Here is a 20,496-nt window from a genome sequence, read left to right as displayed (position 1 = left end):
CAGGAGACAATAATTCCCCGTTGTGCCCGTCTTCCAGGAACTGTTTTACTCAGGTTTTTTTTTTTGTAGAGTTCTGTTTTCAGTGATCGATTTTTCCATGGCCTCTGATTGAGCTGTAGTGTGTCTGGTTCCAAGTTAAATGCCCTGAGTCACTGTATAAAACACATATGAGCAATTTCTTTAGGTCATCACAAGAATATAACAAAGCTGTCTATTGCAAGAGTCAGGAGTGGTATATTGTAGTAAAAATGTCTAAAAAGAAATTCAACTGGCAGAAGCTGTTTCTTCTATGGTGGCAATAAAAGTTTTTGGGATTATTTACTAATCATCATGTTTTGCTATTAAAGTCACTGCCTTTTTTTTATTTTTGGCTTAAACACACCAGGAAGCTTTTACAAGCTGCCGCTTGGTAAATAAATCCCTTTGGGCCTGATGCAGAGGTGAGCGCTATTGCAGTGGTCACTGCGTCTTTTGCCACAGTGCGACTACATCTTTATGCTAATACAGCACTGATGGTATTCGTACAGAGACGCCCACGGTCTGCTGAGCTAATTCACTGCTGTGCGTATTAACTATGACGCATTATCAGACGCACCGTCGGATGCACCATCGAACATTGCATCAGCCCTATGGGGGCGCAGATTATCAGTCTGAACATGGCTGCCGGCGTCAATGCCCGCGTCTGGCTAGCCACTAGGAACCCCCACTGAAATCCCTAGCTCTTGCATCCATATTCGTTCTTAGGTTTAGAGCAGTAACCATCGCAATACAAGCCCATTTGGATGCATACACAAACATCGGGCGCATGCATGCAACACTGACAATGCTTTAGATACATTTATGAAGAATAGATATCTGTTCTAATATGCCTCACATCTTGATTGCTGATCTAATGTAGTCCTGACGAAAAGGCATGGGAGCCCTGAAACGTAGACAGTGACAGCTACACGTCTGATTATTTGTTTGTATGCCAGGGAGATGCACCCATTATGTAGTCTGTATATGACAATACAATACATGTCAGTTTGATACTAAACCCAGTAAGTGTTGCCTGCTGTTCATCATGGAGCATTTGCTGCTTGTATTCCCCAATAGGTAGGCACCCTGGTAGTTGTAGACTTGCTACTTCCTTATGCTGGACTTTTTTGGTATTTGTAAATATTGTGTAGGGTTAGGGTTAGGGTCACCGCACACCCTGCAATCATAGTATTACTTACCTCTCCGGAGTCCCACGTCAGCGCGGGGGTCCGGCGCTGTAAAAACGACAGGAAAATGGCCGCCGCGCCCATTTTCCCGTCTTTTGCGCATGCGCAGTACAGGGAAAATGGCCGCAGTATACTCTATAGACTCTGTGCGCACTCTAGTGCCCAGAGTCTATAACTCCAGCGCTGGCCGCGCACAGCTCAGTGCGCAGCCGGCCGCCCGACAGAGAGGAGGGGGCCTGTGTCGGAGACTGCACACAGGCCCCCTCCTCTTTAGAAATGCCCCTGTGTGTATAATATATATATATATATATACATACACACGCACACTGTGGCTTTGCACTCTCCATAATAACATTCAATAATAATAAACAGTGGGTTTGATCAATGCAGTTAAGCTTGCAGCCCCCATCAAGGGACCCCACTTTACAGCAAGTCCCTACTCTATTGTTTAGAATTATAACATAGAAATAGCGATCACATCAACTTTGCTTTTAAAGGTGAGACAGTCACACAGCACACCTGTTGCAAAGCACCTAGGAAAACAGATGACACAGCTAGATTTTCTCATACACCCCTTTTGGACGTCTCAACCCCGACGCTGGAATCCCAACAAGGGACTTAAAATGCCAGAATCCAAGAGGACGCCTTGCAAAGGTTAGCCGGGGCGGGGGCAGGGTTAGGTTTAGGTAAGTTAGCTGGGTTAGCGTTAGGTTTGAGGGGGGTTAGGGTTAGGCACCTCTAGGGGGGAGGGTTAGGGTCGGTCAGGCATCACTGGGGGGTGGTTAGGGTTAGGCACTAAAGGGTGGAGGTTTGGGTTTAGGCTTGAAGGGGGAAAACATAGGTTTAGGCAATAACGGGGAGGGTTAGGGTGTGGGGTGGTTAGGGTTAGGCTATAATAAGGGAGGGTTAGGTGTAGAAGGGGGGAGGATAAGTATACTTACCCGACTCCTGTCAGGATACCAACCATCGGGATGCCGCTGTCGGTATTGTGACAGGAGGCATTCCGGCAGCCAACATCACATACCCATTCGCCCCTTTTAACCTGTTTAATTTGCATGTGATGCATCCCGCCACTCTTCGCATGCATGCCGACGTTAATTAAGCCAGTATGCATGTAGAAAAATGCAAAGGTCACTTCTCTTAGTAACAGCTGTCCTTTGCGAGTGAGAGACTTCTGTGCCTCTAGCATCCTTCTGTGCATTTTCAGGAGTTTGACCACATTTCTGACATTGCTTCATCCCGCCCTAGGTAACATGCACACGATGCAATAAAATAACATTTATGTCATTTTGCTAATTCATTTTTCACTACTTTTGATTGTAGAGTACTGTTGCTGACAATACAGACATTAGAATATTAGACATTCTCTCTTTCTTCTTCTTTTTCTGCATTTGGCTGCCAACTTTGACATAGTATCTTAACAGATTTGCCATTGAGTTCTATTGGGACTTATCTCTTATTATCCACTAAACATACCACATACAAGAATGAATCATCTTCTATAGATGACATATTCCTCAAAAGGAGGATTGTCAGTGTCGAAGCAAAAGCTGAATGTAGCCACAACTTTGTCTAAATCAAGCCACTGCTATAAGTCCCATGGACATAGTAAAGCACATCTAGCCTGTACAGGTATAAAAACATGTTGTGCACCAATGTTGCTGATGTAATATTTATAGCTACATGCCCAACAAATAATTATTTCCTTTCTATGATGTCTTTTAGACTGTTGCTGCACCTGCTCCATTTGCTGAAGAAACAAGCTGCCAATGTGAAGCTCCACATGAGAAACTAACCATTGCTCAGGCACATTTAGGAACTCCAGGTGAGTCACAAGGTTGTTGTGTATTTATAAGGAGCAATTTCCAGAACTAATATGCAATAGCCCTATATATTTTGGGCATCCTTTTCTTACAGCAATGATGTTTCTATGAAATTGTAGACTTTCTCCGGAACTGTGGGAGCATAGTTAGGCTTTGTTCTTTAACACAAAGGGGTGTATCCAATTGGCCACCAGGTTTTCCTTTTGGAGTAGTCGCTGCACCTGAAGAAATACCCAATTGCCCTAAAATGTACATGCCCAGTTCTTGTGACAAATTGCTATTCCCCAGCCAATAGACATCTGTGAGTGACTAGTGCAATCAGGTGATCCATCCAACAGTGCCAGGAGAATACATCTCATAACTGATTAGATGGGATTGTCACTGTAGCTATTCATGTATTCAGCTTATGGGGTAAATCCTTAATTAGTGATTGAAACCTGTTTCACCTTATGGACCTGATACTGAGCCCCACGCAGACAGGGGCGCGGCTTCGTCTTTTGCTACAGCCACATCTTTATGCTAATGTCGCAACTGATTTCTTTAAAACTGGGTCACCTTGTATCTGTGGAAATACGTCTTGGGGCACCTTTGAAATGTGCACCAGCCCTACGGCAGGTGCATTTTCTCCATCCGCACATAGACTCCTGTATGAGCGGCAAGCGTTTATGGAAGCAGCCGCTGCCAGTAACATGCCCACGTCTGCCTAACCACGCCCCTCTTACCTCTGTGGAACGCCCACTAAAATCCACATTACCTACGTCCAAATTCATTCTGCTTCTCTGTAACAATCGGGACGCATGCGCAGTGCGACTCCAACGCATGGTTATTCGTGATTATAGCATGTGGGCGTTGTAGTGCATAATTATATGATATGGTGATAGAGGGAACGTTGTAGTGCTCAGAAAGAGATTAGTGTGAAGAGTAAATATCAGCCGTTGCTTACAGATATATTGGGGCTGAGAACACAGATGGCAGAAGAGCCAATTATAGCATTCTTACGCGTTGCACAAGATCTTATTTGGAATGGAGTTTCTTTGTTAGGTGACAAACAAATTACAGGCATATAAAAGAAAACTAGCCTAGTCTTTGTGATAATACAAATAGTATTGTGCCATGAAAATGTCTTTTCTTTAGAGCAGCACAGTTGATCCTGCAATTTTCTTCTCAGTGATTATATTTTAATAGATCACTGTATTATATCAAATCAAAATAGTGTACACAGACTGTACGTCCTTTATACTAAGGCCTGGCTATAGAAATAGAATGGGGTGTGCTACCTCCAAGTCCTCTTCCCTTTATTCAGATTTCCTTCAGAAAGTACATTATTTAAGGTAAAATGTCAGATTATCAGAAGCTTTTTTACCAGGCCATGCCAGCAACAGATAATGGTATCTTGTGTAATTACCAGAACTATGGGCCTGATTCAGAGCCGCTCGTAAGCGGCCGCTCGTTCGCTCCGAGCGATGTTTGCCCAACTGCGCATGCGTACGGATCGTTATACACATGCGCGAACCAGTCAGTGCGGTCGAAATTCATGTGCTCGTAAAATAGTGAATGCCTGATAATTTGAGTGACAGAATGAGGCGTTTGTGGGTGGTAACAGGGGAAGGTGCTTGAAAACGGGGAGTGGAGATCCGAACGCAGGCATGCTTAAAGGTCAAAACGGGCGTTTTATGGGTGTGCATAATTAATACAGCAGCGTCATTGACCACGTCACTGGGTTATTTTATAGCCAGAACTGCTCGCAAGATTGTGGTAGCAAAAACCAACCCAAGAATAGCGAGCAGTTCATACCCTGGCCGATGTACTCGATTAATCTAATAAATAGCGGACATGACGTAGGATACGAGCGGCCAGGGGGCGTATTTTTCCAAAAAACGACTGCAAGTTTTGTTCGCTCGTTCAGACCTAGAGGCGTGAACAGACCGCAAAGAGCGAACAGTTCATTCGAATAGCCACCCCTATTTTCTGGATGAGCGAGCGCTAATTGCGTCCGGCTCTGAATCAGGCCCTATGTCCAGACAAGGAAAGAATCTGGACAGCTCATGACTTGCTTTGCGGAGCAGCTGTGACTGGGACATAGGTCCTAACCTTCCAGCATAGGTGCTAACCTTCCTCAAGTCAGAACTATCCTACCTAAATCAAGGAGGTATGCAAAATGAGCAGTGTTTGGCAATTTATAGATGTGCAGTGAGTACATATTGGGTGGTAGGAGGTTGCTAGAAAGAAAATAACTACAGTAAAGGTGAGAAGTTATTTAAGGTGCAAAATTGTCAAATAAAAATCGGATCATCCTGCCAAATCTAAAACAGAGATAATGACTAAATGTAGTAACAGTCTAACAGCACTTAAAACTGTGTTCAAATTTTCTGTAGAATATCTGTCATATTATAAATGTGAATAATTCTGCGAGAAAAGGTACGAGGATTGTACTCTCCACTTTATCCCTCCTTTCGCTTCTCTCCATGGCCCTATACCCTCTCTCAATCTTCACCAACTCCTTCAATCGTTATCATTTCTCTCTATCTCTCCAGTACCTATACCTGCCTCCCCCAACATTATTTACCTCCCTCCATCAACACCATCTCTCTACCTCAACCATCACCTCTTATCTTCCTTCACAACAAAATCACTGTCTCAACCAACACCATGTCCCTGACTTCACCAACACCATCTGCCTCCCTGCACCAAAACAATCACCGTTCCTCAACCAACACCATGTTTCCCTTTTTCAACAGTATCTGCCTGCCCTGACCAACACTATCTTCTTCTACCAACACCATCAGTCTTCCTTCACCAACACCCTCCAGTATCTCTCCTATACCAACGCCATCTCGCTGCCTGCATCAACACCATCTGTCTTCCTCTACCAACACCATCCCTCTCTTTCCACCAACACTATCTCTCTCCCTACACCTAAACTATCTCCCTATCTCTGCCTCCATAAATACTATCTGTCTTCCTTCACCAACATCATGGACCAAATGTAATAGGGTCCAAGTTTGTCAAATGTACGAGTACTAAACTCCCACATTTTTAAAACTCACCCTATGTAGTAAGGAGTGAGAACCTGCAAACTTGCAAGTTTCTCACACCCCTGCAAATCGCAATGGCAAAACTCGAATCCAGATGTTTTGCCATTGCCAATGTAATGCAAGTTTTTAACTCACACACTGTTAATTGCCTAAAACTCGCAAAATAATAGACCTGCTTCAGGTATAGGGAGTATAGTCTGAGAAGGTACAAGTCAAACAGAAACTTTCACAGATCAGTGAGATCCGTGCATGCTTCTGTGTGTAAAAACCTATAGCAGTGTAAAAATAATTTTTTTTAAATAATGTGGGGTTCCCCACTAAAAGCACAACCAGTATCGGGGTTTTTTGAGCCGGTCCTGGTTGTGAAAATACAAGGGGGAAAAGACGAAGGGTTACCCCGTATTTTCATCAACCAGCACCAGGCTCAATAAGCAAGTCCTGGTTGTGTAAATACCGGGGGACAAAATGAGTAGGGACCCCTCGTATTTTCCACAACCAGCACCGGACTCTTTCTAGCAGAGGTGTAATGCCACAGCCAAGTGTAATGCTTCACGGAGTCTTCTGGTCAAAGCATGAAAGTTGCATTACAAGGTGCGAGGTTACCACCAATTTGATTTGCAGACGAGTCAAACTGTGACACTAACATGCACCCTATTACATTTGCGAGTTTCGAGACAAACTCGCACCTTCCAAATGTGCGAGAAGGTCCCATATATCTCTGTTTATTAACACCATATACCTGTCTCCATCAGCATGTTTGTTTCCCGCCACCAAAACCATATTTATGTCCCCACCAATATCTTCTGTCTCCCTCCAAAAACACCATGTGCCAAAAGTAATAGGTAGTGGTTTTTTTTTTTTTTTTAAGTGACAATATTTGAGCATATTAGAATTCAGATCTAGAATGGCAATTTTTTCTAAGGTAAAACAAACCTGCTTTTGCCTCAAAAAACATTGTAGCTTTAAATCTGATTGCTAACTTGCTGAAATCCCTGTGCTTTCAGAACCCACTGCCTATTATATGTGGCCTCATATCAGTCCATACACCAACACAGGGCAGTCGAAACATATTGTGAGCCCGGGTGATATGGGTATGTGGCAAAATCTTTTAATGCCATGCCCTATGTACAGCAATGTCACGCCCCCTTTTCAGACGGGGGACCCGATACTGAATTTAAGAATGTTAGGAGGTATGTAATTGTATAGTGAGAATAGTTTTGATACAGATTATCTAGTTGTATAGGGCACTATTTACTACAATCCGCATTTTGAATGCAGATCGTAGTGTGATATTACTGACTGGATTCACATTGCGAATTCAGGCAATATCACAATATCACAGGGATTGATGCGCCAACCGCCCGCCATTAAGCCTTGCCCCCCGATGCTAAGCCCCGCCCCCATGATCACGACCACCATCCCCGTGACCCCCCATCCCTAATTATACTTACCTTCGGTGATCAGTGCTCCAGTGATGTCCTCCGTGGCTCCGGTCAGCTGACATCCCATCATGCACTGGGACCCTGTCAGTTGATGACCGGGCCCCAGTGCAGGATGGGAGACCAGCTGACCGGAGGGGAGACATCACCGGAGCTCCGATCACCGGTCCCTGGACTCAGGTAAGTTATTATTTTTTACTATTTTTTTTTTTACAGTGCATCAGCGTGTGGTCTGTTTAGACCACACAGCTGATCACTGGGGCCGGCTCCTGGCTCTGCTCTGCCCGTTAGAGCAGAGCAGGAGTCCGGCAACCGGGGAAGACCCTGGATAACGCCACCTCCAGGTGACGTTATTATCACAGGGCTTTCACCGGTATTTTTTCACAATTTATTTTTAGTAACTTTGGCCAGATCACATGTCCCATTACAATTATGGGAAATGCGATCTGCTTACCAAAAATAAGTGATAATTAGGGCTTGGAGTAGAATTTTACAAATTCTACTCCAATTGCCCTGTAGGTAGTAACTTTTGGTGATACTAATGAAAACACCCTTTTTCCCTTTATTTTAGTAAAAAATAATGTTAATAAATAGAGCCCATAGTGAGAATAGTTTTGACACAGAAAGTTGCACGTAGTAGGTTAAAATACTAGGTGGTGTATTTACTAAAGTTCAGGTTTTTAAAAGTGGAGTTGTTGCCCATAGCAATCAATCAGAATCTAGCTATTATCTTCTAGGAGGTTTTAGATAAATAAAGAATAGTAGAATCTGATTGGTTGCTATGGACAACAACTTCACTTGTAAAAATCCGCACTTTAATTAATAGGTATACAATCGGGAAGCCGGCTGCCTGAATCCCGACAGCCGGCTTCCCGACTGCTTTATCCCAGCGTGGGATAAATGACCGGCGTCTATATCTAGACGCCTGTCATTTCCCCGATGGCGGGAGACTGGCGCCCGGCATCCCGATCGAAGGAATGGTGGGCACCACGAGCGGACAGCCGTGGGGGGTGGGTTAGGTTTAGGGCACCCGGGGGAACTTAGGGTTAGGCACCCCCCGGGAGGGTTAGGGTTAGGCTAGGGGGAGGGAGGGTTAGGGTTAGGCACCCCCAGGGGGGACTTAGAGTTAGGCACCCCCCCGGGGGACTTAAGTTTAGGCAGCGGGGAAGGGGGGGTTAGGGTTAGGCACTTAGAGGGGGGATTAGGGTTAGGCACTTGGGGGGGAGGTTAGGGTTAGGCACTTAGAGGGGGGATTAGGGTTAGGCACTTGGGGGGAGGTTAGGGTTAGGCACCCCTAAGGAGGGTTAGGGTTAGGGGGTTAGGTTAGTTTATACTTACTTTAGCGACAATCTGGATTTCCAGCGCTGTCAGGCTTCCGCTGCCGGGAACTCTGCTTATGTCAGCCAGGAGCTGCAGAGAATCAAACCGCCGGCCATGCGGCCAGCGGTATTTCATACCGATTCCAATAAATAAACCCCAAGCTCTGAAGTACCCCAACTCCCTACCTTGTAACATGGTAATCAATACAGGGCTCTATCAACAGACTTAGGGCCTGATTCAGACCCGCTCGCGAGCGCATAGCGTGATGTCAGTAGTGAACTTCCTGCTCTATTAGAGCCAGAAGTTCACTGGGGCTTGCGGTGGACGAGACTCTACCACAAGGGTCTCGTTGCAAGCCCGATGGTCGCGATAATTGCGACCATCGCTAGGCCTTCACAAGCTGTGGGTGGTCACCCACAGCTATGCGAGCAGCCTGGAGGCGGATTTTTTTTTTTTTAAATCCGCCCTGATTCAGAGCGACTGCTCGCAAATAGCGAGCGCCTCTGAATCAGCACCTTACTTCTCTTCCCCAATGTATGGGGAAAATAGCTTAGTGTAACAAAAATGTGCTAGTGATGCATAAATGCTATTTACTTTTAAATACTTGTCATTTCATGTACCTCCCCTTGCCCTGTAATAATGTAAACTGATTAATGCAAGAAGATGGCATGAATCACTGGGTGACAATTACAGTACTGTATTTGCTTAAATTAAGAGGCAGATGTGTGCGTATCAGGATATTCCATATGGAGTGGGGACATTTGCAACAATATTGTGTTTTACTGTACATTGCAAGTCTATATAATGAGCTTCCACAATTGATTGGGCATATATGAAGGTGTGTCAATGTTAGCAGAGCTTTTGTAACCAAATAGTACTGACAGATTTTTACACCGCCTCATTGATGTCAGTTTTTGGTACCCTAACACCACTTTTACTGGATTCTTAAACAAATGTCCCAACCAGCTTGGTTTTACCTTTAAAATGGTTGCCGCACCAGATCGAACCCTATTAAATAAGCCCCCACTTATAACTATATTATTTGTGGTTGCTTACCTTTTGCTGCCATATTTAGTGGGTGCTCCCTGTACCCTGTGATCTCCCATCACTGTGCCCTCTCCATCAACTTCACTCTCTGACCACTAACCTCCTTTGTTTATGTTTCAACTTGACTTCAGGGGGTACATTTACTAAGATGGGAGTTCTATTAAGAAGTGATATTGCCCATAGCAACCAATCAGATTCTACTTCTCATTTATCTAGCACCTTCTAGAAGATAATACCTGGAATCTTGGCTCCGAGCTCTATGCTCTGGTCCTGTGTTCACCAGCAAGCGCTCCTGTTTACCTACAAATAACTGTTTACCTGCAAGTGCTCCTGTTTCCTACTAGTACTCTTGTTTTCCTGCAAGTGCTCCTGTTACCTACAACTCTTGCTTACCTGCAAGTGCTCCTGTTTAACTTCAAGCTTCTGTCATCTAGTCACTGCTGAGACTCCACTGGTGCTTCAGCAAGTTCACATGCTGCTGTTGATTCGAAAAGGATTCATGGATTCTTCTCCAGCAAGGACTCTGCGTTACCATCCTGCATTCGTCCTCTGCAGTGGTCTGCCTCAATCTATCCCCTGTTTTGCTACTTAATTTAATTCCAGTCCACCTGCTAGCACACAATCGGTGTAGGTGTTTGGTCACTGCGTTCCAGTTATTTGGTAGCTGTGGCTGGTGCTGAGTCTCAGGTTCCATTTCCAAATCTGTGCTGGTGAGTGGGGTCTGGATCTGGGTATCTTCAAATGCACAGGTCTAAGTTTCCCACCTCTAGTCTCAGTTCTGAGTTCATGATTCCAGTCTAGTTTTATTTGATTCTGAGCTTCTACTTGTGTGATTGATTGGAATTAGAGGCTGGCACCAGTAGTGGGTTCCAGCCTCTAGTTCCAATCAATCAGGTGCTGAGTTCAACGCGATCAGTTCCAGGGTCTCATTCTGGTGGATTTCAGCTACTAATTCCAATCCAGTCTCTAGTTCCAGGGTCATTCCTTATTCCCAGTGCTACTCTGGTCTTGGTAATATTAGATGAGCAGAAGTTCATTAAAGCACCTTGTTTCTGTTTTCAACCAGCTTCAACTAGACCCAAGATCAAACTAATACAGATGACCATGACACTAAATGCTCTTAACATGTTCCTCTTGTACCTTCAATCACTCCTATTACTACTTGGGCAGTCTTTCTTTACAACTTTACTCACCACAGCCCTAGACAAGCCACCACACATCATCTCCAGTGATCCAAACCCCAAACCTTGCACTCTAAACAGACACATTACCTGCAAAAGTTGTCCCTTCTCTCTCTCCAAGCAAACCAGCTCTGTCCCTTATATCCACACAGTAAACCAGCCACCATTGCCTCCTTGTCAGCTTGAACCTTCTTCTCTGATCAACATGATTTCTAATACACCCTTGATTATTTTGGTATTCAGTTTGGGCCCCATTATGGCTCTGTTGTTGCCCCATTGGTTTTATCTCTTTTTATCTCCTCGAGCTAATATGCTCCTTCAGCCTCCATTACCACCCATGTGCAGAAGATACCCAAGTCTCTATCTTCTCCTCATCTCTCTTCTTCACTTTTTGTCTTTCACAAAACAGAGCTCATGCTCATCATTTTCCCTCCGTCCAGTGTCATCATATTCATTCTTTCTTCTAGTCTCCTTCACTTATAACATCGTCATCATCATTGTCATCCTCATAATACAATCATCACCATATCCTTTGCCCATTTCTATCATGTCATCCTCAGCTTTACCCTGAGCTTTACTCTATGCTTATAGTCTATGCTTATAGTCTTATCACTTAGTTCTTTGAAATGGGTTAGGAATGACATCCCAGTGGTTGGGATGCCACTGGTCAGAATACAGAAAGTGGCATCCCGACAGTCAGAATCCAGACACCCATAAGGAAATAAGGTAAGACCAACCCTTATCCCTAACCCTCGCTCCCAGTGCCCAACCCTAACCTCCCCCCCAGTGCCTAAACCTAACCTCCCCCTCCCCGCACCGTAAACCTAACACTCCCTCCCCAGTGCCTAAACCTACCCTTCCCCCAGTGCTTAAACCTAACCTCCCCCACCCTTCCCTCCCCACATCCTAAACTTCCACCCTAGTGCCTAACCCTAACCCTCCCCCTAAAGTCTAACCCTAGCGCCGCACCCTTACCCTTCCACTAATGCCTGATACTTACTTTCGGGATGCTGGCAGTCGGGATTCTGGTGCCGGGATCCCAACATTGTCGGGATTTCGGTGTTGGTATTTCGCCCATCGCCATCCCGCACGGGGATACATAGCGTGCGGGATACATAGCGTTTCCACTTGTGACTCCACATCTCCTGCAACACTCAACAAATCCTCATGCTGGCTCCTGATTACTATACCTCCAGAAACCCATTCAAATCAAATCGCTCTTACTAACACCTATCACTTATACATCTATGACGTCATCTTGATATACTGGACTCTCCCTGTTACTCCTTTAAAACTGCCTCTGACAACTACCCCTCATTCCTACTTACAAGAATTCTTCCATGCTACTCCCACTTATGGATCTCCCAGTCCTGCCTGACCAGACTCACTACTTGTATAAAAGTGCTCCAACTTCAGCATAGCCTTTTCTAACCTCACAAGATATTACTCCCTCTGTGAGTAGTAGTACTATAAGCTACAGTACCAAATTTCAGAATTAACTGTTATTTTTTAGCTTTATTTCTATGCTGAGCTGTAAGGTTTTGGTCGCATTGTTCACAAAGTCGGGTAATGGATAGCCGGTAAGGACCAGCAATGCGCTACGGGTCTCGCACCAAAGGGGGCGAGCTGTCGATGGTGAGTGACAGCTCGCCCCATTTGGGAGGCGGGCAGGGGGCGTGACTGGCCAAACGGAGGCGTTCCTGACGGAACACTTGCCGTTTGGGGGCGGCCCCACTGACATCAGCAATGATGTCAGTGGGGAGCTTCCTGCTCGATCAGAGCAGGAAGCTCCCTGGGGCTTGCGGTTGACGAGACCCAACCGTAGGGTCTCGTCGCAAGCCCCGATGGTCGCGATGGTCTTGACCATCGCGACCATCACCATGGTCGATCGCAAGACCTGTGGGTGGTAACCCACAGCCCAGCGAACGACCAGGAGGCGGCACTTAAAAAAGTAAGCGGCTGCCCTCATTCAGAGCGATTGCTTGCAGCAAGCGATCGACTCTGAATGAGGTCCAGAGTCCTGATCCAAATCCAGATATCCTCGAGCAGATCTTTATTAACAGGAGCCATGACCACTAGTTGGCACTATACTACAGGTTGAGTCTCCCATATCCAAATGCTTGGGACCAGGGGTATTTTAGATATCGGAATATTACGTATTTTGGAATAATTGCATATCATAATGAAATATTTTGGGAATGGGTATATACACCTAATACACACAGCCTGCAGGTAATTTTGTACAATATTTTCAATAATTTTGTGGCTCAAGCAAAGTTTGTGTACAGAAATGAAATTCATTTATGTTTCCTATACACCTTATACACACAGCTAGAAGGTAATTTTGTGCAATATTTTTAATAATTTGTGCCTTAAACAAAGTTTGTGTACATTAAACCATCAAAAATCAAAGGTTTTATTATCTCAGTCATGCCAAAATTCTGTATTTCAGAATATTCCGTATTTCGGAATATTTGGATATGGGAGACTCAACCTGTACTAGTAAAAGTCTGTCCTTTACAGGGAGAGGCCAGTCGAATTTCCACAGTGTTATGGCTTAAAGTGTTGAGGGTGTTACATAATGATCCCCATCAGGATGGGTACCCACTTATCAGTTGGGCTGTCATAAACCTATCCCCATCCTGCATGTAGAAAGCAGCTCCCCTGCAGTGTTCAGCTATACAATACATTTAAGCATGGACCCAACACATTAATATACATGTATTATACACATTAATATACAGGTGAGAGATGATGCCAAGCATGCTTAGCCTTTATTTTAAATAGTCTACGAGACTGCTTTGGCCACACACATCTGAGTCCCACTAGCTCCTATGGGTTGCTGCTATTTCCTATGTGGCTAAAGGACCTCTGTGACGTATCCACCATGTGACCGCTGCAGGAGGCTGGACCGCTCCTGCGTTACCATCCACTAGGGCATAGAGGGGGAATAATTAGTGCCTGAAGCGTGGCGAGCGTAGCGAGCCCGCGAGGGGACACTTTTGGACCCCCGTTAGCATCCCCGCCCCTCCCCCATTCAGGCCGGGTCACGTGGGTGTGACGTCACAGGTCCATCAGCCTTGTATAGTCCTCTAGACCTAACCAGCTCCTATGGTCTCAGCATTGTCTTCCCTCTAGACTGTAAGCTCCCATGCTCAGATTCATCACTGCCCCCTGACTCACATCTTTATCTTCTGTATCAACTTAGAATGTACTTGTGTTTTATGCATGATTTGCATGATTTGTTATTCAGACTGTCCGGCTTGTGGCAGTTAAATTGTGAAGGCAAAAGCTGCTGTGATTATTTAGCACACACACCAGAAAGATTAACAATTATTAGACTTACATACAATTTCCTGAAATGCTATAATCCATCCTTCCTGTTGCTGCAGATTACCTGAAATATTAAACTCAAATGTTGAGTAGCTGCAGAAATGAGGACTCCTCAGTAATTCATCATTATTTGAAACTTGAAAGCAAAGAATAATCATTTCTATAGCTAAAACATTCAGTTAGGAAACGACTTAGGGGTGTGCACCGGCCACTTTTCGTGTTTTGTGTTTTGGTTTTGGATCTGGATCTTTCTTCGTGTTTTGGATCTGGATTGGTTTTGCCAAAACCACCCTTCCGTGTTTTGGGTTCTGGGTTTTGTGTTTTGGATCTGGATTTTTTTGAAAAAAAGCATAAAAACAGCTAAAATCACAGAATTTGTGGGTTTTTCTGCTCCTATGCTATTATTAACCTCAATAACCTTAATTTCCACTCATTTCCAGTCTATTCTGAACACCTCACACCTCACAATAGTGTTTTTATGTCCAAAAGGTTGCACCGAGGTAGCTGGATGACTATGCTAAGCGACACGAGTGGGCGGCACAAACACGTGACCCATCTAGGCGTGAAACTGCAGTGGCAGACAGGATGGCAGTTTGAAAAACTAGGCCCCAAACTGTACATAATGCAAAGAAAAAAAAGAGGTGCAAGATGGAATTGTCCTTGGGCCCTCCCACCCACCCTTATGTTGTATAAACCACAGGTCCCTCTGTACGTTCTGGAGGCTGGTCTCCCTGGAAGAGTTGATAATTCATTTTATGAACATCATCTTCTCCACATTTTGTGGAAGCAACCTCCTACGCCTTTCGCTGACAAGGTTCCCGGCTGCACTAAACACTCTTTTGGAGTACACACTGGAGGGGGGGCAACTCAGGTAAAATAGAGCCAGTTTGTACAGGGACCTCCAAATTGCTTCTTTTTCCTGCCAGTACAGGTACGGACTGTCTGACATGCCTACTTGGATGCTGTCACCGATGTAATCCTTTAACAGACAGACGCACGCTTGTCGCTGCTGCTTTGAGGATGCAAGTGCGGCTACAGCCCACACAATTCACAAAGACAGAAAAAAAAGAAAGAATATTTTTATTGTTTGTGGAGCGCACTTTGAGGGTTACACCACCCTTTAACAGACAGACGCACGCTTGTCGCTGCTGCTTTGAGGATGCAAGTGCGGCTACAGCCCACACAATTCACAAAGACAGAAAAAAGAAGAAGAATATTTTTATTGTTTGTGTAGCACACTTTGATGGTGTCACCACCCTTTAACAGACAGACGCACGCTTGTCGCTGCTGCTTTAAGGATGCAGGTGTGGCTACAGCCCACACATTTCACAAAGACCGAAAAACAAGAACAATATTTTTATTGTTTGTGTAGCACACTTTGAGGGTGTCACCACCCTTTAACAGACAGACGCACGCTTGTCGCTGCTGCTTTGAGGATGCAGGTGGAATCTAGACGGGATTTGGAACCGGGGACACACTACCTCCATCAATTGTCTAAATCCCACTGCACTAATGGCGGATACCGGACGCACGTCTAACACCAACATAGCAGTCAAGGCCTCAGTTATACGTTTTGCTTCAGGATGACTGCTGTCGTACTTCATCCTCATCGCTAGGGACTGTTGGAGGGTCAATTGTTTAGTAAAAGTAGTGATGTTCCTACTTCCTCTCTGGGATGATGAACAACTCCCAGCAGCAGCAATAGCACTAGGAGGAAGTGATTCTTGATCTTTCCCTATTTTATTTTTATCGGAGAAAGTTTGGTCCTCCATTTATGTTATATTGATATATACGTGCGGCTAAAGCGCATACAAACACAGAAAATATTTTTTTATTTTTGCTGGAGAGTAGTGCACTTTGTGGGTTACACCACCCTTTAAGAAATGAGCCAGCCGGCTCTTTACTTATGACACAGGCGCACGCTTGGCACTACTTTGTTGATGCATGTGCGGCTACTGCGCACACAATTCACAAACACAGAAAATATATATTTTTTTGGTTTGGACTGGAGTGTACTTTGGGGGTTACAGCACCCTTTAACGGTCAAGCCAGCCGGCCCTTTACTTATGACACAGGCGCACGCTTGGCACTACTTTGTTGATGCACGTGCGGCTACTGCGCACACAATTCACAAACACAGAAAATAATTTTTTTTTTGGTTTGGACTGGAGTGTACTTTGGGGGTTACAGCACCCTTTAACGGTCAAGCCAGCCGGCCCTTTACTTATGACACAGGCGCACGCTTGGCACTACTTTGTTGATGCACGTGCGGCTACTGCGCACACAATTCAGAAACACAGAAAATATATATTTTTTTTGTTTGGACTGGAGTGTACTTTGGGGGTTACAGCACCCTTTAACAGTCAAGCCAGCCGGCCCTTTACTTATGACACAGGCGCACGCTTGGCACTACTTTGTTGATGCACGTGCGGCTACTGCACACACAATTGACAAACACAGAAAATATATATTTTTTTGGTTTGGACTGGAGTGTACTTTGGGGGTTACAGCACCCTTTAACGGTCAAGCCAGCCGGCCCTTTACTTATGACACAGGCGCACGCTTGGCACTACTTTGTTGATGCACGTGCGGCTACTGCGCACACAGCTCACAAACACAGAAAATATATATTTTCTTGGTTTGGACTGGAGTGTACTTTGGGGGTTACAGCACCCTTTAACGGTCAAGCCAGCCGGCCCTTTACTTATGACACAGGCGCACGCTTGGCACTACTTTGTTGATGCACGTGCGGCTACTGCGCACACAATTCACAAACACAGAAAATATATATTTTTTTTGTTTGGACTGGAGTGTACTTTGGGGGTTACAGCACCCTTTAACAGTCAAGCCAGCCGGCCCTTTACTTATGACACAGGCGCACGCTTGGCACTACTTTGTTGATGCACGTGCGGCTACTGCACACACAATTGACAAACACAGAAAATATATATTTTTTTGGTTTGGACTGGAGTGTACTTTGGGGGTTACAGCACCCTTTAACGGTCAAGCCAGCCGGCCCTTTACTTATGACACAGGCGCATGCTTGGCACTACTTTGTTGATGCACGTGCGGCTACTGCGCACACAATTCACAAACACAGAAAATAATTTTTTTTTGGTTTGGACTGGAGTGTACTTTGGGGGTTACAGCACCCTTTAACGGTCAAGCCAGCCGGCCCTTTACTTATGACACAGGCGCACGCTTGGCACTACTTTGTTGATGCACGTGCGGCTACTGCGCACATAATTCACAAACACAGAAAATAATTATTTTTTTGGTTTGGACTGGAGTGTTCTTTGGGGGTTACAGCACCCGTTAACGGTCAAGCCAGCCAGCCCTTTACTTATGACACAGGCGCACGCTTGGCACTACTTTGTTGATGCACGTGCGGTTACTGCGCACACAATTCACAAACACAGAAAATATATATTTTTTGGGTTTGGACTGGAGTGTACTTTGGGGGTTACAGCACCCTTTAACGGTCAAGCCAGCCGGCCCTTTACTTATGACACAGGCGCACGCTTGGCACTACTTTGTTGATGCACGTGCGGCTACTGCGCACACAATTCACAAACACAGAAAATAATTTTTTTTTTGGTTTGGACTGGAGTGTACTTTGGGGGTTACAGCACCCTTTAACGGTCAAGCCAGCCGGCCCTTTACTTATGACACAGGCGCACGCTTGGCACTACTTTGTTGATGCACGTGCGGCTACTGCGCACACAATTCAGAAACACAGAAAATATATATTTTTTTTGTTTGGACTGGAGTGTACTTTGGGGGTTACAGCACCCTTTAACAGTCAAGCCAGCCGGCCCTTTACTTATGACACAGGCGCACGCTTGGCACTACTTTGTTGATGCACGTGCGGCTACTGCACACACAATTGACAAACACAGAAAATATATATTTTTTTGGTTTGGACTGGAGTGTACTTTGGGGGTTACAGCACCCTTTAACGGTCAAGCCAGCCGGCCCTTTACTTATGACACAGGCGCACGCTTGGCACTACTTTGTTGATGCACGTGCGGCTACTGCGCACACAATTCACAAACACAGAAAATAATTTTTTTTTTGGTTTGGACTGGAGTGTACTTTGGGGGTTACAGCACCCTTTAACGGTCAAGCCAGCCGGCCCTTTACTTATGACACAGGCGCACGCTTGGCACTACTTTGTTGATGCACGTGCGGCTACTGCGCACACAATTCAGAAACACAGAAAATATATATTTTTTTTGTTTGGACTGGAGTGTACTTTGGGGGTTACAGCACCCTTTAACAGTCAAGCCAGCCGGCCCTTTACTTATGACACAGGCGCACGCTTGGCACTACTTTGTTGATGCACGTGCGGCTACTGCACACACAATTGACAAACACAGAAAATATATATTTTTTTGGTTTGGACTGGAGTGTACTTTGGGGGTTACAGCACCCTTTAACGGTCAAGCCAGCCGGCCCTTTACTTATGACACAGGCGCACGCTTGGCACTACTTTGTTGATGCACGTGCGGCTACTGCGCACACAATTCACAAACACAGAAAATTATAATTTTTTTGGTTTGGACTGGAGTGTACTTTGGGGTTACAGCACCCTTTAACGGTCAAGCCAGCCGGCCCTTTACTTATGGCACAGGCGCACGCTTAGCACTACTTTGTTGATGCACGTGCGGCTACTGCGCACACAATTCACAAACACACAAAAAATATTATTTTTTTAGCACTTGGGGGGAGCACCCCTGATGGACAGAGCACCCCCTGGACAACACTACAGCACCCCTTTAGGACTGGGACACTGCACAGGACTTTGGAGTGGACACAGCCCCTATGGAGAACTGACTGCACAACACAGTCTAGCCAGCCCCTATGGACTTTGAAGTAGTGGACACAGCCCCTATTAACAACAGCAGCACAGCACAACACAGCCAGCCCCTATGGACTTTGAAGTAGTGGACAACAGCAGCACAGCGCAGCACAGCACAGCACAACACTACTCTGCACTACACTATACTACACTACACAGCCCAGCCAGCCCTAACTCCCACCCTCCCTCTTCACTGTCCACAGCCGAGTGAGAAAATGGCACCGACGCGGGTACCTTATATAGGTTCCAAAACCCGCGAGACTCGGAAAGGCGGGATGATGACGTTTTGCCTCGATTTCAGATCCGAGTCAGGCGGGAAAAGTCGAGCCTAACTCGGATCTGCCTCGGATCGGGGGGGCTCGGGGGGGTTCGGATTTCAGAAATCCGAACCAGCTCACCCCTATATAGGAAATGTATGTATTAGCAAAGTACTTGTCATATTGTTAAAGTGTTATAAATACATGGGCAGATGCAGAGTTGTTTGTAAAATATAAGGGAATTACTGTAAGTAAAACACCAACAAAAATAGTGTATGTCCCCAGCTGTCTTTACTTTGGAAAAAGTTGTATCCAGAAAACTGGTTTGTGTTGTAACCAGCTTTGTGCTGTATCACAGGCAGTGTCACCGACAACGGCATCCCGATACCGACAAATTCCGACAGTATTAGGGATAGGTTTAGGATTAGGCACTAGGGGGAGAGTTTGGCTGTGGGAGGGAACGGTTAGGGTTACGCTGTGGGAGCACTGGGTTAGGGTTAGGGTGTGGGAGCACTGGGTTAGGGTTAGGGTGTGGAAAGGGATGGGTTATGGTTAGGAATGGGGTTACAAGACTTACCAAAAACCCTAAGGATGCCGCTGTCGGTATTCTAATCCTCGGCATTGTGACCGTTAGAATCCCATATCCAACCCAATTAGAGAGCCCAAAGGGCCCTGCCCATGAGAGAGCTTACATTCTAATTGGAAGAGGCACAGCTGAAACAAGAGGAACCAGTTTGGTACAGAGTGGAGATTGGAGCAGTTGTGAGGCTCCATTAATGTGGGTAGTGAAGGCCGAAGTAGGTTAAGCTCTAATGAGTAGATGGCTTCTAAAATTTGTTACCAGCGGGCATCCGCTGGTAACAAAATCTCAATGGGCACCCAGCAAATGGGGCATGTAGCTGAGTAGGAACATCAGGCTGGAGAGTGAGCACTTCATGGTGGTGGAGTGGTGACCAGAGTCCGCCTGCATGTTCAGCATAGGGATGGAGATTGGA

At 45.5% G+C, this 20,496-nt stretch overlaps 1 protein-coding gene across 2 annotated transcripts in view; it reads left to right on the top strand.

Moving 5' to 3' along the window:
* PCYT1B (phosphate cytidylyltransferase 1B, choline) overlaps positions 1–20,496 on the top strand; it is a 132,224-nt gene that overhangs the window by 56,530 nt on the left and 55,198 nt on the right. For both annotated transcript variants that reach the window (XM_088451514.1, XM_088451512.1), the window contains exon 2: positions 2,931–3,030. In XM_088451514.1, the coding sequence (XP_088307640.1) occupies positions 2,931–3,030 (100 nt within the window). The remainder of the gene's footprint in view (positions 1–2,930; positions 3,031–20,496) is intronic.

Source organism: Taudactylus pleione, unplaced genomic scaffold (genome assembly GCF_031769625.1).
Source record: "Taudactylus pleione unplaced genomic scaffold, aTauple2 ptg000026l, whole genome shotgun sequence".
NCBI classification, from domain to species: domain Eukaryota; kingdom Metazoa; phylum Chordata; class Amphibia; order Anura; family Myobatrachidae; genus Taudactylus; species Taudactylus pleione.
Note: the sequence above shows the minus strand (reverse complement) of the source record. Positions and strands in the feature narration are given on the sequence as shown.